At 38.0% G+C, this 26,705-nt stretch overlaps 2 protein-coding genes across 2 annotated transcripts in view; one reads left to right on the forward strand and one right to left on the reverse strand.

Moving 5' to 3' along the window:
• Positions 1-12,837, forward strand: part of HOMER1 (homer scaffold protein 1) — an 89,589-nt gene extending 76,752 nt beyond the window's left edge. Inside the window, exons 7-9 of the mRNA XM_064735305.1 lie at positions 1,245-1,355; positions 3,036-3,116; positions 8,674-12,837. Coding sequence (XP_064591375.1) covers positions 1,245-1,355; positions 3,036-3,116; positions 8,674-8,862 — 381 coding nt within the window. The 3' untranslated portion in view covers positions 8,863-12,837. The remainder of the gene's footprint in view (positions 1-1,244; positions 1,356-3,035; positions 3,117-8,673) is intronic.
• An 8,563-nt stretch (positions 12,838-21,400) lies between these two features.
• Positions 21,401-26,705, reverse strand: part of JMY (junction mediating and regulatory protein, p53 cofactor) — a 62,809-nt gene continuing 57,504 nt past the window's right edge. Inside the window, exon 11 of the mRNA XM_064735547.1 lies at positions 21,401-25,574. The gene's annotated coding sequence lies outside the window, so the exon portion shown is untranslated. The remainder of the gene's footprint in view (positions 25,575-26,705) is intronic.

The raw sequence follows: 26,705 nt of genomic DNA on the forward strand, positions 1-26,705 counted from the left end.
CTTGGACTCAATTCAGTAATCTACCTTTTGAGCCTACAAACAGTTCAGAGTCTGAAATTGCTGGTATCACAGTGGCTTTATTAGCTAGGGGACACTGGTGCTGAAAAGGAGCAACCTTGATTGCCTGAGATACTATTTTACCTAAGAAATAAAATTGTCTTGGAAAATATCTGCCCCCTGCCATATGGCTGCCTCTCCAAGAATGTTAAATTGAGTGTTAAAGGTTTTTGTTGCAGAATTGACTAGCATTTTGTTCAAAGGAGTTTTATGGCCAGATTTGTAGGTGTGCCATGCAGTTCTGTTGAAAACTTTATATTAGGATTGACAGGCTCATAACTTCTGGAGAGAAATTCATTATTAGGTTTTAGTTATTAAACAAAAATGTTTTAGTGCACACATGTAGGCAGACGTGGTGTAAAAGTTCTCTAATATTCTGACCTGAAATGTGAGAGGTACATAAACAGAGACTTTTCTGCATAGGCTCTAGCTGCATGGATTTTGTCTCTTTGTTGCAGCAGCTATTTTTTAAAACTGTTTTTCTGTGAGTGGCAGAATATTAGCATCATTTTGGTTATGAAATAAAACAAAAGTGCATACCAGTGCCAGGTATCTTAACATAATCAAGGGGAGATGGAACATGCTTGCTGTCTGCTAATAAAAGGGGAACTGAGCAAATCCAAATTGTGACATTAGCTGTTGCCTTTGTGACTTGAGAGATGAGCTCCATTACTAGGAAAGTTAGAAGCTGGCAGCTGTACTTTGCTGGCTGAGTGTCTGCTGTTGCACTGTTGATGCCTAGTGATGCTGAGAAATGTTAATTGGCTTTCTAGGAAGTGTGTGAACATTGTGACTTAGTAAGGTGGTAGAAGATTAAGAAGTGTCAGATGGAGAGGTTAGTTAGATAGACAGATCTGTGTTTAGTCATCAAGGCATTACTGTGTTTGAAGTGGTAATTCAGAACTTTGTTAAAACTTTTGATAATTAGTATAAGTTTTAATTAGTGTTCTTCTTAGCATATAGCAAATGAATTTTTTTGTTTCCAGGAATTCGTAGCAACAACTTACATAATAATATATAATGGAACATTATGCTAACTTTATAAGAGCACCTTGACCATTTTAATGAGTAGAAGTCATCCAGAAGTTAGGGTGTATTTCAAAGGCAGCTATTGATGCAAAGAAGTAATAGTACCTTGAATATATTGAAATTAATTCTGTACATGTTTCTTCTACTTATTTCAACAGGTGACTGAACTGGAGTGTGTGAGCAGTCAAGCCAATGCAGTCCACACTCATAAAACAGAATTAAACCAGACAATACAGGAATTAGAGTCTACACTGAAGAAAAAAGAAGAGGTATCTGCTAACATTTGTTTTTGGCTTTTCGATTACATAATTTCTAAAACCTTTCAATATTAAGCTTGTGATGGCTAGATACTGAATTATTTGCTATTGATGTTACAAAGTAAATTCTTTTTCAACTTTTTGGAATTGTTAGTATTTTTCATTTATATAATTGCATTAGCCCAATATAGAGCTGGGTATCTGGATAGCAGCAAAAAACGTATCATGTTTTCCTGTTTGCTTTTGCCAAAGATTTTTGTTTGTAAAAGTAAGTCATAAGTGGTTTCCACAGGACAATTTTCCACAGGACAATAATCACACTGATGCAGTCCAGATTCCCTAAGAAAGGAAGCTGTTGTAGGCATGCTTTCTGTTTTTCTGGAGAATAGGGTTTGAGACAAGTAATAGGCCAATGCCTTTGTCCAGCCAGTCCCTTTTTCAGGCTCTGTTAATAGAGCTGACCTTTATGGTCCATAAAATCAGTTCCATAAGATCAATTTCCTTAAACACATGCCAAACCCCCAGCCTGAAACTTGGTATTTACTGTGCCATGTGCCTTGGCCTGGATCAGCAGCAAGTAAATAGAAGGAACTGGAGTAACACCTGCATTGGCATATGTCCTAGAGGAAAGTGTATCTGTGCCACAGAAGGATCAAGAATCACCCCTTTATGGATGGAAAAAGGACATGGAAGCAGCTGCACAGGAGGAATTATTTGCCCCGTGTAAGAGACTGTGGGGATGGCGTGTGTACTTGGAGGGCAGTGTGTCTGGCCAAGCCTTCCCCCAGTGCTGCGAGTGTTTCCAAGGAGGGTGCAGGAGAGACACAGTCATTACAGAATATCCTCTCAAAATGGAATGAAACCTTTTCCAAACTCCTTCCTACTTAATTGATTAGGCTCAGCTTGGTAATGTTTCCCATTTTGTTGCCCATTTCTTTTGAATTATGCTGAGTTGTTGGCTGCAAAAAAATCTTGGCAAAAGGAGTTCTGGGGAGTGAATATGCCTATCTGGACAAGAGTACTTACTAGTTTTAAGTTTGATACCTTTTAGTTTTGTTCACTGTTTCTGTTCTTGTCTCTGAACCTAAGAACAGGTTTCTCTTCGGTTCATTATTTCATCTATATTTATTTTATACCTTATTGTTTTCTAATTGCTAAATTAAAGATGTCATTTCTTTTAGATTCTCTTTTTACAGAAGTCAATCAAAAAGGCAGTTTTTTGATGTTCAGCCCTGCTGCTGGTGACATAATAAACAGTTTACATTTGAAAATTGGATTTTTTTTCTTGAAAAACAGGGAAGAGTAGATTCTGATAAAATTTAAAGTATAAATTTGGTTTTTAATTACATTTCAAAAATTAATGAATTAATTAATTTTTAAATTTATTTTCTTAATTTTTTGGGCAAAAATTATTTTGTGTCTCTTCAGGGGGAGAAGAAAACTTGGACTTTTACAGATGAAAATTCTTTTGTCTATTGTTGTTCATTGACAATGGAGTTGCTGTTTTGGGGCTGTGATTCAGCAGTATTGGGAGCAGGGCTTACACGTCATGTTCTCTGATGGGCAGTAGCCAACTGGCAGTTTTGGTATTGTTGCAATGACTTTCTCAGAAGAAGAACCAGGAGCCAGATTACCAGCACCAAGGCCAAGCCAGGTAACACATTGCTAGCAGGGTTGTTTCTTCTCCCTTAGGAAATAGAAGGATTGAAACAAGAAATTGAAAATGCCAGAGAGCTCCAGGCGCAGAGGGATTCACTGACCCAGAAGTTACAGGTGAGCTGCAGTGCATCATCTTAATTTAGAGACAGGGGAAAAATTATCAGCAAGTGAGCAGTTCACATGTGCAACTTGTGCAATATTTACTGAATGTGCCAGATGAATGTGTGGGTTAGACTGCCCTGAAAGTGCTGGGGTGGGATGACCCTTAGGAATTTGTATCAAAATTTCTACCTGCTCTACATTTCTATTTTTATCTGAGGAAACATATCCACATTGCTTTTACATGTCCACAGAGTACTCTCAGGTTAGCAAACATCCTTCCCTGATACATGTCCTTGAGAGTTCTGGTCCATTTTCACAGCAGTGTCTTCCCATAGTTTTTGCATGCCAATGAAATGGTCTGTCTGTGTATCATCAGCCTGGGAGGAGTTTGTGTTCAGTTTTTTAATATGTCCTGAGAAAGTAAGGGTTAAAGTGTTCTTGTGTAGTACAGGCTTTAAAACCACACTTTCTACATTTTCTTGGAATTATTTAGAAACACTGTGTTTTTATTGTTAGCAGTTGTTTCTTACTGTGTGTAATACCAGATACCCGAGGCTGCTGGAATTCATGTTTTCTCAGTATATCCTCTCGTGCTCCATCTGAGCTCTTTCCAGTCTGTTGCTCCATTGTGACCAGTTGCATAGCCACATTCCTTGTCACACCTGCTGCTGGAATGACCAAAAGCTTATGCGGATTACACTGTGGGTTCAGCTTTCTGAGTTTTGAAGTCACTGGAAACTCAGGCATTAAATAGCTCCAACCCTAAGGCGCTGAAAGGGAATTCTTTTGGTTCTATGGCTTAGCATGCTGAAAGCAAGCCCCATCAGATCACAGCCATAGCTTAGAAATCATTAGGCAGGTATTCTTTGAAGTGTGTGACATTAATTGGAACCTCCATGAATCAAATTTTAACCTGCAGAATAAAACACTAAAGATCAAAATGAGTTCATTCATTTTCCCCATTCTTACATCAACTTGTTTGTACACAGTATGTTATTACTTTGAACAGTGTTTAAAGAGTGTTTGAGTACACTGACCTTGCCTGTTCCAAAAATTGTTGCTGGTTTTAGGCTAAATCTACAAGTTTTCATTTGAAAAGGCATTTATGTGAGACTAAAAACAGACATTGTAATGAGAGTTGGAAATTGTTCCAGCAATAGCAAATGCAGTAATTTCATTGTAAGATCATATGAAAAGTAGCAGTGAACCAGAATTATTCTTAGCAAGCAGAATTATGAGATTAGTAAGAGATGAAAGATTAGAAAATGGTAAATTTTTATTAAAATTTTACCTTATAAAGTCAGTAGTTCCATTCTGGTATATTTATACATAAGTGATTGAGGGCAGCCCTGCCCAGAAGGACTTAGGGGTGATGGTAGATGAAAAATTCAACACTAACCAGCAGTGTGTGCTCCCAGCCCAGAGAGCCACACGTGTCCTGGGCTGCATCCAGAGCAGGGTGGGCAGCAGGGCAGGGAGGGGATTCTGCCCCTCTGCTCTGCTCTGCTGAGACCCCACCTGCAGGGCTGCATCAGCTCTGGGGGCACAGCACAGGAGGGACAGGGACCTGCTGGAGGGAGTCCAGAGGAGGCCACAGAGAGATCAGAGGGATGGAGCACCTCTCCTGTGAGGACAGGCTGAGAAAATTTGGCCCGTTCAGCTTGGAGAAGAGAAGGTTGCATGGAGGGGTTACTGTCAGCAGCTTCAGAGTATCTGACAGTGTCCTACAGGGAGCCAGGGAAGGACTCTTCATCAGGAACTGCAGTGATAGGACAAGGAGTAATGTCTTCAAACTGAAAGATTGTAGGTTCATAATAGATACTAGCATGAAATTCTATTTGGTGATGCTTCAGGTTACCCAAAAAAATTATGGATGCCCCATCCCTGGAAATGTCCAAGGCTAGGCTGGATGGCACTTTGAGGAACCTTATCTAAAGGAGAGGGTTCCTGCCCCTGACAAAGGATTGAAACCCTTTGTTGGGTTGTTTTAAGGGTCCTCCTAACCTAATCCATTTTATAATTCTGTGATTGTTTAATCACCAAATGGATATATTTTATATATATGTCTGTGTGTCACATTGTAAGTGATGTGTTTCTGGAAATGGCTCTATATGGTTTTACTCAAGTAAATTGAAAGGATCACTTAGGATCTGAGTTAAAAGATGCCTTTATTAAGCTTAAACTTAATTACTGTCCTGATCCTGCCCAGGAAAAAGGTCTTGAGTCTGTGCTTTGCTGTAGTTGTCCTGCTTTGATTATACTGGTGTTCTCTGAGCCACTTCACCCTACATCTGTCACATTGTCTGCTGTAGTTTCACACTGTCTCATGTATGTTCACGTACCTGACTCATCATTTATTTTCAGGCTGATTCTCTCCGGGGTTTGTATCTTTGTTCTTGTGCTTTTTTTCCCCTTCTTGTGCTTTGCAAATGGATTATGTAACTTTAAAATTTTTTTGTAAAAATCCTCTATGAAAAATGCTATACAGAGAAATTAGTATTTCAAGGTGTACGGCATTTCTGGCAGATGCACATCAGGAATCGATTAGATATCAATCATTGGAAAACTCTAGTGAAGAACAATATGTTGTCATGAAGGTTAAGTATCGGGGTCCTAATTCCATTTGTAGTGTAGAGAAGTCATATCAGTGAGTCATGATCAGCATGACTCTCACAGTAGATCAGAATATCTTTATTAATATGGCTAATTCCTAAATGTTGCTGTTGTGTATTGTTTGAATTTTTTATTCCGATCCTTGCACTGAATTCTGCAAAAGATTGTTACAGTTAGAAAAACAAACATAACTAGTAATTATTTATTTATACTGTAAGACAAAATATAAGAAATTATTACATCTGATGAAAGAAGAACTTATAAAACCAAAGGTAAAAAATCCAAGTGCAAAATACATTCTAAAAAGGGCCTGAATGTATCAAAGAGTCAATTTGTTGTTGGATGAGAGCAGCTGCCAGTAAAGGGAAATGACACAGTTAGGGGAATAGATTACATTACACGTAATCCACCTCTTCCAATCAAGAAGCAAGTTTTGTGGTTGTCTGATTTGAAACAGGAAAATGCACGTGAGCTGGACATGAACTTACAATGCAATAACATTGCAGAAAGCATTAATACTAATTTAGGGTAAATATGCATAAGGGTCAAACGTAAATTTAAGAAGTAGCATTTTCCAGAAGTTAAAAGCAATATCTTCTGGCATATTTTATTAAAAATGTGTGAGAAGGGCCTGAAGGGTGTTCTTCAGTGCTAGATACAGGCCAACAGAATGCTCTAGGTGAGCCCAGATATCACAATGTAAAGCCATATAAGTATCTATATGTTTGTCTCAAAGTGATCTGTTTCCTCACTGGCTTGCCTGCTTGCAGGAATTAATTATCATTAAGGTTACAGCAGTGACAAGAAAACTTCCTAGAGCACACAGATTTGGTGACTAGGAGAGGAGCAATGACAGGATGGGCAAATACTGAAAAACAGCAATCAGTTTTCTGTGAGCTAAAGAAAGGGCTGTGTCACTCTGGCAAAGCTGAGAGGACCTTGGATTTCACTTTTATGTCCTATACTGTAATCACTTGGCCCTCAGAGGGTCTTGAACGTGTGCAATCACTACACCAGGTAGTACTTGTAAGTGCTTGGCTTGGAAGGCAGGAGTAGGCCCAATGAAGAAGAGTTTTTACATGGTAGGAATGGGTTATAACCAGTTGTCTTCATTTGTAGCAGCAGCTACAAACGTGAGGCAGCTATTCAATATAAAAGCATGTATGCATTTTATTTGTATAATTTCTACAAGTGCGCTATCCAGTTAGCTTCTTTTAGTGCTTTGGCAGCTAAATTGTTCAGTGCTAAACAAATTAATTCTTCTCTTGAGCCTGGCAGTAAGGGGTAATTCCTGCTCTCGGGTGTGCTGGCTGTTCAAGACTGGTGCCCAAAAATCCATAGATTTTTACTTGCTCATTTGCAAACAAGAAGTAGGTTGGGAGGTAACCCTTGGCTCTGCAAGCAGCCACAGCGATGAGGCAGTGAAAGTCCTGCAGCACTGCTGGGGGGCCCAGAACTCTGGGCTGCTGCAGAGGCTGGGAGCTGAAACTTTGCGCTGGCCACCTTGCCCCATCCCCTCTTTGGCCAGGGATGTAGCACCCAATCAGTGCTGCTGCCAGACCCCTCGCAAGTGGATACCTTTCTCAGGCTTTGATACACGGCTGGCATTACATACCTGCTACTCTTGAATGACCCAATATATTTTCTGTATAGGTCAGGTTGTTTTCTGTGGGTAGCTGAGATCTGTCCAGTATAAACATGAATATATTTCTTAGCCTTGAGGGAGACAGAAGAATCACACCAAAACCAGTGAGAGAGTTGAAGGGCTGAAAGAGGAGTTGCTCATGTTGCGATCATTGAATGCTGCCAGATCTGCCTTCCTATTTGTAAAACTAGTTGTAGTAAAATCTCAGACGAGGCCTGATAAAGCTTTGTGGCACAAAACCATTGTAAAGGGAGGAGGTGTTGAAAAACATGTTACCATACATAATATGAATTCACTATGCACTTTTCCAGAGATGCTCTACAGGGTGTATGGTGTACTAAACACAATGTCTCTGTGCTGCCTTTGAAAATTATGTTTGTAACTGAAATTACAGAACTTGGCATAAATTTATTAGGTGGGCAATGAATCGAACAAAGAACAATATGCTATTCCAGACCTAGGTGACTGGTTCATTTGTGATTTGATTGAAGAGAGGGCACAGGTCTTGCACAGGGCAGTGCACTTGGCACCGTTACCCATCAGGTGCAAGCTGGAGCTGGGAGGAGTCCCAGGGGTGGATGCCAAGGGCTTCTCCTTGTGAGTGAGAGCTGAGCTTGCTCAGGGTCAGACCCCCTGGGCTGTGTCCAACATGCTGCTGCTCCATCTTTCCCACACTGCATGGGAAGAGCAGGTCTGTGCAGCAGTGGTGGCTCTCCCAGTGTCCCTGCTCTGCAGGTGGGTGCTGTGCAGCGAGGCACCATGTGCAGCTTGCACCTCCTGGTTTACATTTGTCACAGTCACCTTGACCTCTGCTTGGGCCCAGCCATGTTCATGTCTTAATTTTCAGAGTGAAAAGCCCATACGCAGTGCTCCTCTGTCTCTAAAGCAGCGTTCTGGATGGGTTTTTGCATGAGAACTTTGGATGGAGAACCGTGTCCAATTCATGTAGTCTAAATCAGGGCATACTTGAATGTAAGTAAACTCTGAGAAGGTGTTTTCATTAGGCAGTACATTTCTGAATGATAGAAGAGATAACACACTTGAATAAGTGTATCATTTGTTCACTGATTAAGTTTGTTCCTCTCCAAAAGTTTCAGTCCTTCAGATAATTATGGAGAAATGGAGGAAGTGGCAGTTAATATGCAATCGTAGTAACAATGTAGGTTCTGGTTTTGACATACTGAAAACTGGAAAGGTTTACATTCTATTTTAAAAAGCAGTTGACAAAAATAGCACTTGAGTGCCAAGAGGACGTTAGACTGCTTTGTGTTTGCAGACAACACATTAACATGTTGTGTATTTTCTCTGAAGGAAGTAGAAATTCGAAACAAAGACCTGGAAGGACAGCTGTCTGATCTAGAGCAACGTCTGGAGAAAAGTCAGAATGAGCAAGAAGCTTTTCGCAATAACTTGAAGACACTTTTAGAAATTCTTGATGGAAAAATATTTGAACTAACAGAATTACGAGATAGCTTGGCCAAGCTAATAGAGTGCAGTTAAAGAAAATGGGATTTCAGTGCCAATCAGCTTAAAGATGCACTGTCTCTCTTCATAGGACTGTGTTGGGCTCTGCATCAAAGTTGCACAAAATTAGAAAATGCTCCTCTGAGATGGATTGTTTTAAATTTGACTTGTAATTCAATGTAAAATTTAGAACTTAGCTTGTAGCCAGTTTAAGAAAAAAATAACTAACAAAAAAAACTTGAATTACAAATTACCTCCTTTTACATTATTGGCCACAGATAACTTGAAAAACGTTAACAATAATTGAATGCAATCCTTTTCTAATTATCAGTGATGGAAGAATTAGCAGTGTCCCAGGACACACCCCATTTTGTGACAGATAGAATATAGGTTATTGGCTGTTTTATTTAAGATATTTAAATACTGTCATTTGTGCAAAAACTTAGTGATGACAGCCCTATGTACTTTGTTCTAATAATTTCTCAGGATATGTTGCACTGTGGAGAAGCAGTGCTGGAACAAATTTATTCTTGCCAGGAATGAGAGAGAGTTGCATCTTTAATTGAAACAAATTTACTATAATTGCTTGTATAAACTTCTTCTTTTTTGTTTTTTTGGGGGGGTTGGTTGGCTGGTTGGTTTTTTGGGTTTTTTTTAGAGCTATACATATATACTGGAAGATACCATATTTCTTTATGGAGCTTACTTTGGTGTTCTACAATATTGTCCAATGTAAGGTTTAGTTTTTCATATGAATTCCATGTACTTACAGTGAGATAGTATCTTCCACTTAACTAAATTTTGAAGCCAACCAGTGATAGAAGGTGAGTCCCAAGGGAAAAATGAAAAGCCCAAACTGCCCTGAGAATTTTAAATGTAAACTAAACATTTTAAATTTGACCTGCACACATAACAAGGAATGGCTGGTTTTCTTTTTTCTGGCCTTGATACTTATGTTGAATGTTCAATTTGCTGTTATTCTGTTCTGCAAGAGCCTTTTTCAGAATGTGACATGAAGTAGAGGTTCTGTGAATAATGGCTTACGGGGAGCACTGTTCTATTACAGATTCATTAAGAGCACAGAGGTACCACAAGGGGTTGTTCGTACACTGAACGTGTCTGGCCAAAAAGGCTAGAAGTTTTTCTTGAAGTTTTGTTGTCATAGCAAATTGAACTGAAGACATGTTTACTCTTTTATGGGTCTTCATATCACATCTTTATCCAAACTACACCAGGCAATATTCTGAACTGTTAATTAAGTGTTTAAAAACAAGACATTGAATTGAATTATCCTTAGTGAGCAGGTTTTAAAGTTGTTTTGATGTAATTTTAACAGACTTTTGGCAAACACATATTTCTTTATATAATAGATTTATTTAAAAAAACCCAACTCTTTGAAAGGTAAGCCAATTGTCATGTGTCTTGCATTACAGTGCATTCTTGCCATAAATTGCTTGTAACGCTGAAGAGGGCTTTTTTAAAATGTATGAATGAATGTCAAACCTCAGAGTTGAAACATGCACGAACCTTTGTTTGCTCCCCAAATTAATTTGAATGTTAAACATGAAATCTAGCTGCTTATTCAATTTGTAGAACAGTTTTCTTCACTTAGATTCTGATATTCAAAACTAGAAAAGATAAGTTTGTTTTCATGTATGTACTGTGTGTATGTACCATATAATACACGCAGGTTGTCATTTATATTGGGAAGACATGCTTTATTTCTAAAATATCTTTTTCTTTTCCCTTAACTGGTAATTTATCAGGTCTCCCCTGACTAGTCAGGGAAGTGGCTTAGGTGAAATGCTAAAACTGTCATGTATTATATGGTATGTAATATACACAATGTTTATGCTTTCTCCATATTTTTTAGGGTATTTTCTCACATTTATTAAAGGGGTGGGGGGAGCTTGTTTCATTGTGCTACTGGTTGAAAATTTTGTGGTGAGCTACATGTTAATCATTCAGGGGATTTTAGACAGTAGTGTGTATATCTTCATCAGGTCCATATGAGCAGATACAGCCAGTTTTTAATTTTCCTGGGGATATTTGGGCCTGATTCTCCTGTCACTTGTGCTGCTGTAAACCAGATGTGTCCTTGATGTGATGTCAGCAACATTCCGTTGGCATAACATCCATGGAAGTGCAAGGAGAATTTGGCCTGTTAATGCTCAGTGGACATAATAAGGATGAAGAAAGAATAAAAAAAAAACATAATTATGGAATAAATGTAATATTATTTTTAATGATATTATTCTTGACATTTTTAAAGATATGATGTCATATGTGTGGGAAAAATAGTGGACAGAAATATTTCCACTTAAATTTTGTGAATATGTGTGGTACATGAGCATTTCTATGTATAAGTACGCACACATATGTATATACAGAACGTGGAAAAATTTAGATGTGCACATTTTTAATATTTTCCTATTGAAATTAAATTTAAAATTGGAAATTGATATTTGAGAATTTCTTTTTCTCATAGAATAGATAAGCTTCATTTCTTTTTTTTTAAATAATACAATTACTGAGGGCTGCACCTTTGAATTCCCAAATAGTTGCCAAACATAAATATGGGATGAGGTGGACATACGTGCACATATAAATAAAATCCTATGTCTAAGACTATTTTTAATGCTTATGTACAGTAGGCAAGTGTTTAGAAATTGTGATCTAAAATTCATACTTAGGTGGCTATACCTACTGTAGCCTCTTCACTTCTGTTTTAACGTAAAGGTTTTGCCATTTGAAACATTACTGTCCCAGAGACAAGTACTGTACATTGTATCTATCTTTAATGAAACTATGGGAATATGTATACAAGAAAACAGTGTTCAGTACTATAGCCTGAAAACATGACCGTGAACTTGCACTGGAGAGGAGAGCAGTTACTTTGTGTATAAATTTACATGGCAACTACAGTCTTGGGAAAAAAAAAAAAAAAAAAAAACAACCAAAAAAAACCCAACAAAAGAATTGCCATAAGCCTCACAGAAATACAGAAATAGAACAAAAAAAAGGGGGAGAAAAGAGAAATTAAACCCACAGTTCTTTATTTTTAAATACACTTGCTATTCTCTGGAGAATGTATTAGTCTTTTTTTTTTTCCTTTAATCTTTTTCAAGTATGTGCAAGTGATAGCAGCAGCTACCTTAATCTTTCAGGTGCTACTGGATTTTGCATTATTGTGTTATGTTGTGAAATCCTGACTTTGACATAAAAAATTTTTGTAAGTATATCCCCGTCTGGATAGCTAGTTTTTGGAGTGTATTGTTCATAATCCATATGCCTCAATGATCCAGAAATTGCATTTTTCTATGTGGACAAAGTAAAACATGTGAATTAAACTGTCCATTATAGATGACTGGAAGTTCCTTTTCCTGGCCAATATATCCAGGAGAGAGGAGAAAAAAATGAACTGATAATGCAGAAATGCGGTTATAACGTCTCTAAGAAAATACATTTTCAGGTAAAATACAAATAAATAAATAAATAAATAAAGGGCTAAACCAGTTGTTACACAAATAAGTATCATTTAACGCTATCGGTGGCATTCCCAAGATAATTCCTTTAAAGAAAACCTTAGAATTAACAATGCATCAATTAAAGATTAATGTTTTGGGATATGTCTTTTCTGTTGTCAAATGTGAAAGGTTTCTGATTTCTGCTCATTTTTCTACCAGTTGGGGATTAACTTCAGGTTTGCCTTCAATAAGAGGCTAAACCTGATTTCATTCTGTCATCTCATATATTCTGTACTGAAGTGGCTGCTGAACAGCACTCTGTGAACACTGCATTCAAAAGTCAAAATCAAAGCCATTTTTCAGAAATACTGCATGGAGAGAGGAATGGAAAACTGCTGCAGACCTTAATTCTCGGCAGAACTGCAGATATCAGTAAAAACACTTAACTTGGTTAGTTGCAAAAACCTTAAGGCCAAAGACAGATCTAATTAGAGATTAGATCTGGATGTCAGAAGACAATAAAAAATACCATCAAGAAACTCTATCCCAATGTGTGTAGTTCAGTCTCACTAACGGAACATGCCAGTTAAGTGCACACCTATACACTGGGGTTTCTTTTTCAGAAAATGGACCTGACTCTGCTAAGCAATGTTCAAACTGTCTTGTTTACATTTTCTTAGTAATGCTGCATTTGTGCACTACCTCGAACAGTGCTAAGCAGAGACCATATAATGGAATGATATTAAATTATATACACATTATTTGAAATCTGTGGTTTTGCTTAGCAGCCTTAGTTCCTCGTTTTACTCCACTTACTTCAGACAAGATGGATGCATTTTCCCTGTTTTGTTAAACATTTTGAAACAATGAGCGGAGTTTTGTGTTAGATCCCAGATCAGTTCAGGTCATGTCCACTCTTCTGGCCATGCCTAGCCAAAAAGCAGGTGTGAGGCTAAATGTCACAATACCTCTGGATACTATGGACATAAGGGGGTTTTCACAACATAAGGGGTCTCATAGCTTGCCCGCCACAACCTCTCAGGGACCTGCAGTGGCCAGTTCTGCTTCTGCACTGCTGGCAGCTCATCATAGGACCAAAGAAACACAATAAACCTACTTTCCCCCTTATCTCTGGGTCTTGCATAAGCAGAGCTCAGATGCAACGATATATCTGGCATTCCTTAGTATTTTCAGATAAAGGCATTGGAAGGAAAGTAACTATCAAAGGTGTTGTAAATTCGGGGTGGGTGAGGGAAGTACAGATTTCTAAAAGATTCCCTAGTGTGGAACCCTTGTGTAGCTGTAAAATCGGTGAGAATAATTTGCACAGGGAATGACAAACCGCCTGAAAGGATCTCACTTTCCTTAGGTGCTCACATCATGCTGGCATTGAGCACACCTGGCTTGCCCCGAAAGTCCACTCTTGATTGCTAGAGGCTTCCCAAGGTCAGCACTGGGGGTGTGTTTCATGAACACAGCTGAAGTCCTGACAGTCTGCAAACCCCATGGCCTTTCTGTCTTTTACCTTCACCACTCTAGAGGTTTGATACCAGTATTAGTCATCAGTGCTCCCTGTTTTCTGCTGCCATCCGATCCTATGATGTTTGTTCCTGTGATGGTAATAGATTTCTGAGCTGAGTTTGGGGTTTTTTCTTTCTTTTAACTTGCACGTAGTTTCCAACCTTGTTCCCTGCTTTGGGAATTCTCATCTGCTCTCATCCAAGCCTCATCTCACTGCATGGATCCAGCAGTGTGTCAGGTGCTTTCGCTTCCATTAGATTGAGAATAGCAACATAGACATTTTCTTGGAAGAGAACTTGCATTTCTGTGACTGTGGTAATTCTTGAAGAAGAAAGATTTTTTCCCCAGTAGATCAAGAAGGAGGGCAGAACTAAGGACCTTCACAAACAATACCATGCATCCAGGTGCTAAGGGGAGAGGAAGAGCTACACTTGACAAGGTATGTGTAAACATAATCTGTGTATGTGGATTTCCTCCTGTTGAATTAAATATGGTCATGCAGATACTTGCAGAGAGGGAACAAGGCCTTTGAAATTCTCTGAGTCTGGCTTGTATTTTGTTAAATGTTCAGTGGAATTGTGTCTAAACAAAACAAAAGAAATTTGAAGCAAAATGACCTTGTACTTGCCTGCAGGAGAAAGATCATAGCCCTCACTTATGGATGGAAATTTTAACATTAAATCTACTTATTTCTTCACATCTGAATATATATGGTTATTTTTATAATTCCAGCAGTTTTGTTTCTCAGGAATCTGCAGCAATGAGAACCAGAAATCCATCAGTGTAAGGTACAGCTCTCTTTGACTTAGTGAGAGGAGCCAGGGTAGAAGTATGTAGCTGAGTGCCTCAAGTAGTATTTCATGCGAGCATCCTGCATCTAGTCCCTGCTGCACAGCCTCACTGCTACACCCTGCCAACTGCACTTGCTGTCTGTCCCAGAAGCAACCCAGGAGGGCTTGCTGTCCTTTGTTCAGAAGCTGCTGCTTCAAAACTGTAGCTCTGTCATTACCAGTCTGGAGTCCTTTTGCTCCAGAGCATTTTGCACAGTCAGAGTTTTGCTTGCAGGGGGAGAAAAGGGGAAATTTCATTCTGTGTATCTTAAAGAAGCAGAGTAATATGTAGATTTGCTATAAGCTGCTTTTCCCCACTTCTTTAGAAAGAAATTATGAAAGCTTTATTTGAGGTGGTTATTGTTTCCATTTGAACTTACCAGCCAAAACTTTCATTATCCTCTATTTCTTGCATGTTTTCGTTCTGTCTGTATTCTTTTCTCTTGCATAACATGGAACAACCAAACATGTTTATAGTCAATATAAGTCCTAAACTGCTTACGGAATGAGAAACATAAATATTCAGTGTCAAGCTCACCCAGCAGGGACATCAGTAACCCCAAAAAACCCAAAATCCACCCACAAAAGAGATATCTGTGGGAATGAGGTGCTGACTGTTGTGCATGAACATCTCAACCTCAGTGAGGAAGCACTGGGGATCTTCTAAACAAGCATTGCTGAGGCATGCTACTAGAAAGTACCTTGAGTCAGAGCTGTCATAGAGACAGCAGTGCAAGTATTTTCAGAAGACATGAGTTTTCATGCTCTTCACCGATGATGATAACGGTATTGCACAAATAGAAAATACCTATAAGGCACATGTAACTCAAGTTAAAATGCAAAAATGTATTAGGATTGACAGCAAAAGTTCCCATCAAACTAGAAGATTTCTGTCATCAGCTAGAATAGGTGACAGGTCTTTTGCAAATGAATTATAGCTACGTTGGAAATCTCCACGAGAGAACAAGTACAAAGACAAGAACAGTTCTCTGTACCCGAGTCAGGCTGGGAAATCCATCTATGAGACTTAGTCATAGAGGTTGGGTTGGGTAGGTGGCAAACAGTACTGTCCTTTCAGAGGGGTTTAAAGGAATTTTGACACTTGGGCCATGTTGCAGTGATCAAACTGTCACAAGGACATAGATATCTAAAATTCAGAAGGGAATAAGGCCTCATAGAGCATAGAGCTGGTCAGCTCTGTGACTGAGCAAGCAACTGCACTGGAACTGCTGGTGTGCCCAAACATGGAATCATCTCTCTGAACCTGGCAATGGGGATGACTCACTTATGGGATAAGAACAAGCAAGTTCACCAACCTTGAGGGCGGTTTTACAGCTCAGCAATAGCTGTTAGGTGGCTGTGGAATTTGTCATAGTATTTCAAGTCTCTATTTTGCGGGGCTGCACCAGAAGAGGGGCCACTACTAGAGGCAGTTGTAAGGTGACCCACGGCTCCCACAAGCACAGTGCTGGGTCTTACATGGCATAAATGCTGGCATGCAGCTACTTGGAAAATAGCCAGCTGGTGACAGTGGCATGTCAAGGGATCAGGCCTTCATCACCTGGAAGGTCTTCATGGATTTAAGTGAAGAAATTCTAATTTACATTATTTCAGAGTGATTTTTTTTTTTTTTTAACTGAAATTTCACAGCTTGCTATTGCAATGACACATTTATGGGTTAATAGAAGACACTGTCCTGTTGGGAAACAGCTAGGCTCCTTCCACTGAGAAGGGAGCAGAAGCTAAAGTTTGCATTCAATTAGCCAAGCTGGTATTAGTGATAGTACCAAGCACATCCTTATCCAGAAGCATCCCTGCAACCTTGAGCATCCACAAAGGACTGCAGCAAACTCATTCATCTGGGCCTCAAAAGGCAGGGATTCTGTAGTTATCTCAGGCAGCTAATGGCTGGGAGCAGGACCCAGGTTTATCCCAGATGGCTGACAGCGCAGTCTCAACAAATGCTGTCTGGAACACAAAGTTTCTGTTCAAAGTTTCTTACTGCAAATGGAGATTAAAAGCTGAGTACTTGAAGGGTTGGGGTTTTCTGCAAAATGGGACATAGCACTAACTTGGAAATGTAACTGCTTTTGAGTATTTAAATATAATGCATGTTATTTTGTACACCAATAAAGCAAAGCATGCCCTGGTAGGCACTGTGTGGCTCACGTTTTCCCTGAATACATAGCCCAAGTAGACTTTTTTAAATTTAAAGACTGACAAACCTGATCTCCTAAACAGAGATTTGCTTTAACTAACAGAACCTTTGACTGAGGACAATTTCTGCACTCCTATAATCTTTTCCCAGAATGGCTGAATGAGAGTAGGCACCCTCCAAGTATTACTTGGGGTTTTTTGACCATCTCCTGGCCACAAGCACTGATGGAATGGCCCATGAATGGTCAGACCTTGCAAAAGCCAACAGCCTGTCTTACTGAGCACAGTTTGACATAGAGCTGAGTGACAGAGCAAGGTATGGGTGTGTCAGGGGCACATAAAACACTGTGGTAAAGCGGGGAAAATAAATTCCTCCTGCAGTGGTGCTGGGCAGGAGAACAAATGTTATGTTTCAACTTACTCTGCTATTAAGAGAAGACTTTTCAGCAGCAGAAATCTTTAGGAAACCATGACAAAAATATATGTATGCCATTGACAGAACTATAGGATATGTGCTTTTCCTTTCTTTTTTGATACTATAAATATTACTTTATAATGCCAATTTAAGACATTTTTTAACATATCATTAGAAACCAAGAGCAGTGTGCAGTGGTTTTTCTGTCAAATTGCTTTCACAGGACTTTGTCCACTCCAACAGTCATTTTACTCACAGCCAAGTGCATGTGATGGGGAAAATGGCCATCCTTTTATGGTGCTTCAAAAGAAGTTGATTCATAAATGTCTGTTACTGGTGTTTAAATTGTGCTTTTAACATGCATGGCAGTTTGAGCATGCACTGATGATTTTGTATGCTAAGAACTCAGTTACACTCTTACTGAAATTGAATGGGATTAAAATAAAGTACTGAGGAAGAAAAAGTATAGTTAATATAAGTCCTTTGTATGAACTGCATGATTCTTCAATCTTCCTTATTCCTGACTTTTAAACAGTAATGTACAAAGGGAATGTGATGCTAATTAGAAAAGTTGTTACGATGAAAGAATGAAGTAAACAGTGACTTATGTTTGAAAGTCTGTGAATGTGCTTAGTCTTATGTAAGCAATGTGGGGTACAGTGAGACGTCTCAAGAGAAGTCAAGAAGGCTGCTGCATTCCATGGTGAAGAACAAGTGACAAGAAAGCCATGCAGCTGATTTACCCATGGCACAAATATCTCCAACAAACATCCCAGAAACAGCACAAAACTACAATAGGAAAAAGGGGTAAGACAGCAGATACAGTGTGAATGTGAATATAACCTTTGTTTTGGTTTAGGTTTTTTCCCAAAGTTTTGGTCAATTAATGATCAGCAAGACCCAGCAGCTTTAATAGCACAGAGTAATCTGTGCCTGTTTTTATCCACCGGCCCTTCCTGTGGAGGCAACAGTTCAAGGGAGATATGCTGTTTTTGAGCTGATGAAAATCTGGACAGTGAGCATGACTGTGGTGAAGATTTGCATAAAGTTTAGAGAAAGTAATTAGAGACTGAGAATCTTACTACAAATGGGGAAAGGCAGAAATGCCTCTCTGCGGGATCAGTTCTGCAGGATGGAGATTGGGAGAGATACTTGCAGCACTTCTGTGAGCAAGGTAGGTTACACAGTGATGATATTGCAGCCTCTTGGGAACACCCCTGGGATGGTTTTCTGCATAAGGGCAGTTTGTGCAAGCAAAGTGATGCCTGTAACAGTTAAAAGGCTGACATGGTACATATTTAAGGTTTAAGACACCATTTTATCCATTTTTGTGGACATTATAACCTTCCTTTATAAATGGTAAAAAACACAGTGGCATATGCAGTGTGCACAACTCTGTAATGGTATATTTAGACCTGTGCCTTCAGCATAAAGCTCCAGCTGCAGTGGTGGCAGTGACATGCTGATCCCAAGATTCAGAGATACTGTGGCACTCCAGGATTCCTCTAAGCTCCCTCCAATTGCAGGAAGAATGAAGCCTATAAAATGAGCTTCTCCCTATGATGGGAAGCAGCAGTAAGAACTGCTGAGAAAAGCAACAGTTCATAGGTTTTGGAAAAAAAATCGGCAAAATACACCTTCCATTTTTACTTCTTTGCCTCTGTTGAGCATTAAGAGGTGGAACAGAGACAAACCCTGCACGTATCAGTAGTTCTCCTATTTCAGAGGCATTGTGGCCCACTGAGTGTTTGTTTATAATGTACCTTTGTTTTACATCTGACATGTTACAAGCAGGAAAAAAAAAAGGTTCTTTCATCTTCTGTGTTGTACAAACAAGAGGCCTTATTCTGCATGGCATACCACTGCCTTTTAAGTCTGCCTACAGATTACATTGACTCATCTGCAATCCTGATGCATACACTAAATTAACTTCCAACCTGTACTGATACTGTAGAGAGTTATAAAAAAAAATCAACTTATCTACTGAAGTCAGTGCCAAACAGAACCAGCTGATGGAGCATCAGTTTGTCCTGCAGAGCAAAACCTGTGCAGGCACCCACATCAAGGTCACACACTGCCAGAGCTTTAGAAACAGTCCTCAGACACAAATGTAACTCTCTTCCCTCTTAAGTCAGCAACAATCAAAAAACTGATTATTTCAAAACACATTTCCTACTTCTTCTACATGTTCTTCCATAACCCAAAATTAAGTCATTATTTCCTGGCATGAAAAACACCATTAGGAAACCAAAGTCAGACAGCTTTGAATTTTCTACGTGACATGTTGCAATGTAGATTTGCACTGCAAATACAAAGTTGGTTTCATGTTGCTCTTTGAAACGTCCTTTTTTCTTGTTTTCTCAGGATTGTAATAGCACTAAAAAGTCCCTGTTTCAGAAATACACTGGGTTTTTGTTTCTTCATGTTAAGGAACCAGCTAGAAAATAGAACCTAGTGCACTGCACCAAAAACATAGAAGCAAAAGGGAAAAGAGATACAATATAAAGATACCTTCTTTGCAATACTTAGGTCTACAAAAATAGTAACACAAAATGGCTAGAGCAATAAAGGAAAAACTTACAAACACCTAGGAACTCTAGTGAGGGACACGTTAGGTGAAAATAAGGGTGCCAAGCTCTTAACATTTCAGTATTTAAACTTTCACCCTTTTTGATAGAGTGTTTCTGTCCTTTGATCAAGAGATGGAAAGTGGGTGTGATTTGTACGCACAACTACCCAGCATCATTCAGGAGCAAGGTTCTTCTGCTATACTTATATTGTTCATGTGGCTTCAGTTACAAAGATGTTACCTAGCTACAAATATTCCAGGCTGCAACATAGCTTAGAAGCAACCACCTACCATTGAACCATGACAGAGAATTTGAGGAATTGTAAGAATACCAATGGGAACTGAAATGAATTCAATCTGAAATTGCTTTTTGTGGGAACCAAACGTATTTTTAAATGCTAGTATATAATCAAAGTTAAAACCAAGACAGTGATCAAATAAATATCCTTTAATAAAGAAAAGAGGAATAATTTTAAAGCACCAAAACTGTGAGTATGATGTTACATCGCATGTACAATAAGGTGAATGCAGTACTTTGCGTACAGGTTTAAATTTCTGAATCATGATAATAAACCCCCATGAAATACACAGCAATAAACTTGCACTGCAGAAAAGCTGCACAAAAGAAAAAAGACCAAGAAGCAGACAATTAAAATTTTTTCAGTTTCTAGGTATTGCTAGAAATCTTTGTTTAGTTATCAAACTTTTTTTTAAACATACTTGTGCTTAATACTTAATAACTTTGAGCATTTTCAGGCATAGTAAATTTGCAGGGTTGTTTACAATAAAATATGCATTTAATATGTCCTTTTGAATATAATGGAATTAAAGAACTTTCTTAACGCCAAGCACAATGTGCTAGTAGTGTCTTAGTCTAATGATAATACTGCACAAAGCTAGTGAATGGAAAATTTGTTTTCATTATTTCTTATTTATTCTACAGGCTTAACAAAGGAGTTAGTTTCATTAAGCTTCACTGGCTTCATTCATGTAAGACAACTTGCAGCCATCTGTATTTTATTAGCTTTCCTTTCATGATGACGCATTTGTATACATGTAAAATGAAATTCAAAACATATAGCAACAGCAACAACACGCTGGAAGATGTTAAGTGAATATCCCCAATGCCCAACACCTATTAACCAATTCAGAAGTCAAAACTATGTTTATACTCTGAAAATCAAGCCAGTTTATGGCAAACAAATTCCTGGATGGGTGACAGTTTCCGGAATAAAATCTCTGCAGAGTTTGGACTATACACACCAAAATGGTGCACATCATCCTTTCTGCTTGTTTTCAATGGACACACTACTGGTTAATGAGCTTTAGATAATGCTCTACACATTAACATTAAAAACTCAGCAGAATAAAATTAATTGCTTGGTCATTTTCCATATTAGAGGTACAGAGCATTCACATTTGAGAATGGAAAGATGACCTTTTCTGTCAAATTCTGAAGCTCTGAGCAACAGAATATAGAAGACCTGAATCACAATAAAAGCACATAAATGCCAGGTTGCAGATTCACCAAAGCCAGACTGTGAGTTTTGGATTAACAGTCAAACTGAAAGGGAAGTACAAAGACCCATATATGTAACAGCCCCTCCCACAAATATACTGGCATGCCCGCCCTCCCTCCCTTGACCCTCCTAAAAATTCTAAGTATTTATGTATTAGGCAGCAATTAAATATAAATTGACTTTGTAGGAAAACTTAAATTACAGTATATTTATAGGTTAAAAATAGCCATTGTGTTGATAGCATTGATAGCAGAATGTTGATGTGCTTATTACACCAAAGAGCAATTTGCAGTCAAGTTTAGGATGACCTACTGTCAGCTCCAAGAGGACTGAAATCATGCAACATGCTCTCCCAGTAAGGTGCTTCTGTTACTCCTTTTCTTTGCAAGAAGCTTTGCTTGTTCTTAACATTAATTCTGTAGTGCGAAACATCAACAACATATTGTCCATGCTTATGAAATCATTACCAGAAATACATTCAGGTAATTTAATTACATAAGCATTACAATGAAAATAAAATCTGATTACACGCATGAGCAAACTTGATTTACAAATTACACTCCTGAAATTCAGTGCAACAAATGGAATAAGGGTAACATTAACCAATAATGTTTCTGCCTCCTCTTCTCAATAAGTTGCATCTTCAATAATGCATCTATCATTACTTTATTATTAAACAGTACAGAATATAGTGCTTATACTCAAAATGATTCTTTACAAATAATGTAGTGAAGTATGTTGAGTTCTATCCCCAATTCAGTCACAAAAGTACACAATATATAATCATACTAATTTATTTTACAAGTGTCTGGTGTAGAATGCAGACTGTCAGATTAAAAAAAAGAAAAACCAAACAAAACCAGGCAAAACTTAGAAGTGATGTTTGAAAAGAATAAAAAAAAAAGCCTTCATCTACCCTACACAGATAACTAACATGAAAATACAGTAAAGTGAGTAAGACTATTGGTCATTTGTAAAGGATCTGGAAACCTCCATGAATGAGAACATGAAATTCTTGTTGATATAAATTCAATTTCTGAACGAGACTATTGCTGTTTACCTTACATTTTGGTTATTTTAGCAGAAACCGAGGATTTGGTTTCTTGTTCCCATTTATAAAAGGTTTTTCAGTCCTTACATGAGCATTTGTACAATAAACATTATGCATCCCAAATCTTTACTTCACTGGATGTTATAGCATAGTAAAACTTTTAATTTCAAAAAAGAAATAAGTTTCTAAAAATAGAAAAAAGTCAAAAAGCTGACAAACTACTTAAGATAAATAACTAGCAACAGAACAATGCAGCCACAACAATAAAATGAAAAATATCAATAGGCAGGTCTTTTTATGGAGGCTCTTTTTCCTTGCGCATGTTTACGTGTTTTTCCTTAGTGATGCTTGCCAAGATTTCTCACAATTATTACAGCGTTTCTCAGCTGTGGAGGAACTGATCTCAACGCAGGACTGTCATAATTTCCCTAAGTTTCTTATAAATACACTAAACTTTCCCCTTCTTCTGCAGTAGCCATCCCACTGGAAAATTTCACATGGCAGAGGATGGTACCTTTTATGCATTAGCCTCTATACACTACATATGCACAATTTTTGTATCAAAGTGAAAATTACGTGAAATTGTGACATCTAGTGACTCATGGAGATTTAAATTCAGGATTTTTTTTTTAGTAGGATGAGGGAAAAAAATTCATTCATTTTCCACATAGAAGATGGCAGCTTTGAACTGATACATACTGCTATGCTCAGCATAACAACTACTTTTTGTGTGCCATAAAATACATGCTCATATGAGAACTCCATTTCTATTGAGACTAAGCTACTACAGAAATCTAAGATTTCAGCTAAATATGAAACAGATTAAGAAGAGTAATTTTCATCAATCATGCACACATTTTTCAAGGCAAAGATGACAGATCACATGGCAAACATATCTGAAAACTGTAGTAGAGTACAGCATGGAGCTATTTAGATAACAACACAGTGGTAAACTGCAGACAAACGTGTTGTGCAAGGGAACCACTGCACAAATACTTTAAAATTACACTATTTTTCCTCGGCTTGAAATTTTGCTAGTGTTCTGTATGCATACTCTAAGGAATAAAACCGCAGGCTGGAAAATAGGAAAAAATGAACATAAAAGTTCCTTGTTTAATTTAGCACTAAGTTTCAGATGAAATGTATAATGTGCATTACCATTTCACATCAAAGTTCTGTTTTGTGCTACAGCCAAAAATTTATTTGATTACCTTGATTTCAATGTGTGGTGTGACTGAAAGTACAAACAAATGTAGAACAAAACAGCTGATGGTACAGGCAGTGTCGAATGATTATGATGAACCTTGAAAGTGTTGCTATTGCTGCACGAACACAGCATCAGACAGCTCGCAATCATACCACGTAGCGCAGAATTCGGAGAATAAGTTTAAGAAGAAAGCATCATGAAGTTTTAGGCCTGTGGGAAGCCAGTATCAGGTGTTTCACACAGCTGAAAAATAGAGACCTAGCAACTAACACAGCAAAATCTACATAATTCTACAGTAACGCTGCTCATAGGTGCTTTGAAAATCAATGTTCACTAACTTTATAAGTAAGGCAACATGGTTAAGAAAATCCTCCGGAGATGTTTGACAGAGCTTTAATTTTTGGACAGCCACAGCAAAACATCTTCAATAGACTGAAGGGTCCCAGAGCTGAGGTTCCTTTAGATTACACAGCCTATTGCTAAGGTAAGGTCTCCTGCTCCTCTCTCTGTAAGTAAACGGCAAGACGTGAAATCCCCTGTTATAAATGTTAACACAGTACGTGTTCCATTACACGACAGCAGCAATGAGTAACTCCACTTAAAAGAACCCAGATCCCCATAAAGTAGTTTATCTGTCAAAAGAGGAACAGTGAATGGACCACACAACACAAAGGACAGGGACTGTGTATTTCTCAAACACAGTGTATGTTACACTAGTAAAAACAAAATGCTAGTGGAAATTCAGCTTTCCTAGAAGTGTAACGGGCTGATTTTTAATACCACATGAGGTTTTTAGGTGGTACAAGGCTACTTGTATCTCTGTATTGACATACCTCTTGGTACTGTGGTATCGTAAGAGTAGCTGCCTGCAGCCATTAGTCATGAGGTTTAGGACTACTCCTAAGTATTCACTGCAGAGGAAGTTGTAACTCTCCTTTAAAAATAAAACAGTCAGAATCAAAAGAAACTTTTTTCAGCCAGTAGGCTTTTGGGTATGAAATACAAACATTTTCGCAGCCACTAAAGGGAAAAATGAAAACCAGCAAGAATAGCATGATTTTCACAACTCAATTATCAGAATGCTTAAGTGCTTTGATCTTTTTTTTAAAGAAGACTGCTTAGACTAATCAAAAGCCATTTTAAACCAAAAGAGAAAAATATTTTTAAGTATGAAATTACAAAATATTGCTTCTTATAACAAATGATAAAAGTATAACTAACTTGGTTCAGCATAGCTAAATATTTTTAAAAAGCATGAAAATGTCTACTTTAAAAAGATGTCAGACTAAACATGACCTTCTAAAAAGGTGCTGCAGTATGTCTTACTAAATATATCATGATGGAAACAAACACATTCTTGAATATGTACTGAATTCAACTCTTAATTCTCATTGTGCTGTGGTCACTTGTTGCTTTTCATACTGATATATGCTTCTTCAAGCTAAGAAGAAAAAAGTCTTAGTTGCATGTTACTGAATTTCAGCTACTGTAGTGCAACTAGGAATTCTCTTTCTGGAATATCAGACTGCTACACAGCAAGCTTCTCTGCAGGGAGCCATTTCGCTGAATTTTCAAGCACATGAGATATTCAGTGCAGTGAAGGGGCCATTTTACAGCTGGTTTAAAACCCCAAAGTTACTCTAACAGCAAGGTGTCTCCCAGCTCAAAATGGCCCCCTCACTTAACTGGCCATACATTACTAACGCAAATATAAAAAGTGCTTAATAATTGGGCATTCTTGATAGTATAAAATGCACGTCTTAACAACTTAGCTTTGTGCCCCAACAGAATTTGTTTGAACAAATAAAGAAAAAAGTGACCGGAAATTAAAATTTCAGGCCATTTTTTTCCAAGTACTGAGTTATTTGCCAAAGAAAGACTATTTCTTTGCCAAAGAAAGCCTCCTGTGGAATTGATGGTCATAACTGCTGGCTCTGAATTCTCAAAAATGTAGAAGAAAAGTAAATCTTCAACTGGGGTTTCTTATCGCACGTTGGCGGCTGTCAAGCACCTGTTTGAAAAGAAAGAAAAAGGAACATCTGAAAACTAAACTGCTGTACAGATATTATCAACATATTAGGCAATTCTAATATGCAATATAGTGAGCAGTGCAATATACTGAGCAAAGGTTCTCTTTGCTCCCAGGATAATGACACAGTGACTCCGGAGCCAGAACACACATTTGACCAGGACTTGTTTTTTTGCCTTCTGGTATTACTGGCAGTTAACACAGATTAGAGTTTGAAGAGGCCCAAAATACTGCATCAGAGAACAAAAGCTCCCTTGTTATCTGTTACTTTTGTCCACCACTGACAGGAACTCAGGTTCTGCATTACTTACTGTACTCTTAGTGTACTATGGTGCACTATTATGTACTCATATGCAGATATTCTCAGGATACTTTTGATAACCAGTAATCTCTCAGATTTTTCATACAGAAGCTACTACATATTTATACTGCTGGCTCAGCTACTTCAATATACAGAATGCCTCAGTATCTTTTTACATGTTTCAGAGTGTCTGTCTGGAAAGAACCACTCTTTAAAAGATTAGCCATAACTTTATGTAGAAGTTAACTCACAGAACAGGAAATACAAGAAATTACTAGGTCTCCTGCAAGAATTAGTTACTGTTAGTTTTGTCTTCAAACTTCAATAATTAATGAAACCACTTCACTGAGCACTACTAACAATCCCTCCTTCACGTGTATCAAGGAACTTTCTGGTACTTAATAAATATACATCACTGTATCAGATTTAGCCTTCCTTTTGTAAGGCAAATATGTGCATTACACTTAGCCTATACAGACATTTGTGTAATTAAGCATAATTCATAAAAAAATGTGTGCCAACTCACTACTGTAAACATGTTTTCAACCTAAAATCTCTATGCTACTGTTTTGGCATGTGTAGCACAAGTTAAAAATCAGTTGATCAGTCTTAAAGCATGATATTAAGTGGATAACCTTACAGTAAAAAATACCAGCCTGCTATTTCTACAACAGATTTTCATTACTTTGCTCTTTTATGATGAATGCTAGTAAACCAGTCTGTATCTTCAAGCAAGTATGCTCATCTATATGGAAAGCATTTTTTCAGTTGCATTTTTCAAGGGCTTTGTCTCAATCTCTGCTGTTTCTGAG

Source organism: Zonotrichia leucophrys, chromosome Z (genome assembly GCF_028769735.1).
Source record: "Zonotrichia leucophrys gambelii isolate GWCS_2022_RI chromosome Z, RI_Zleu_2.0, whole genome shotgun sequence".
Classification (NCBI taxonomy): domain Eukaryota; kingdom Metazoa; phylum Chordata; class Aves; order Passeriformes; family Passerellidae; genus Zonotrichia; species Zonotrichia leucophrys.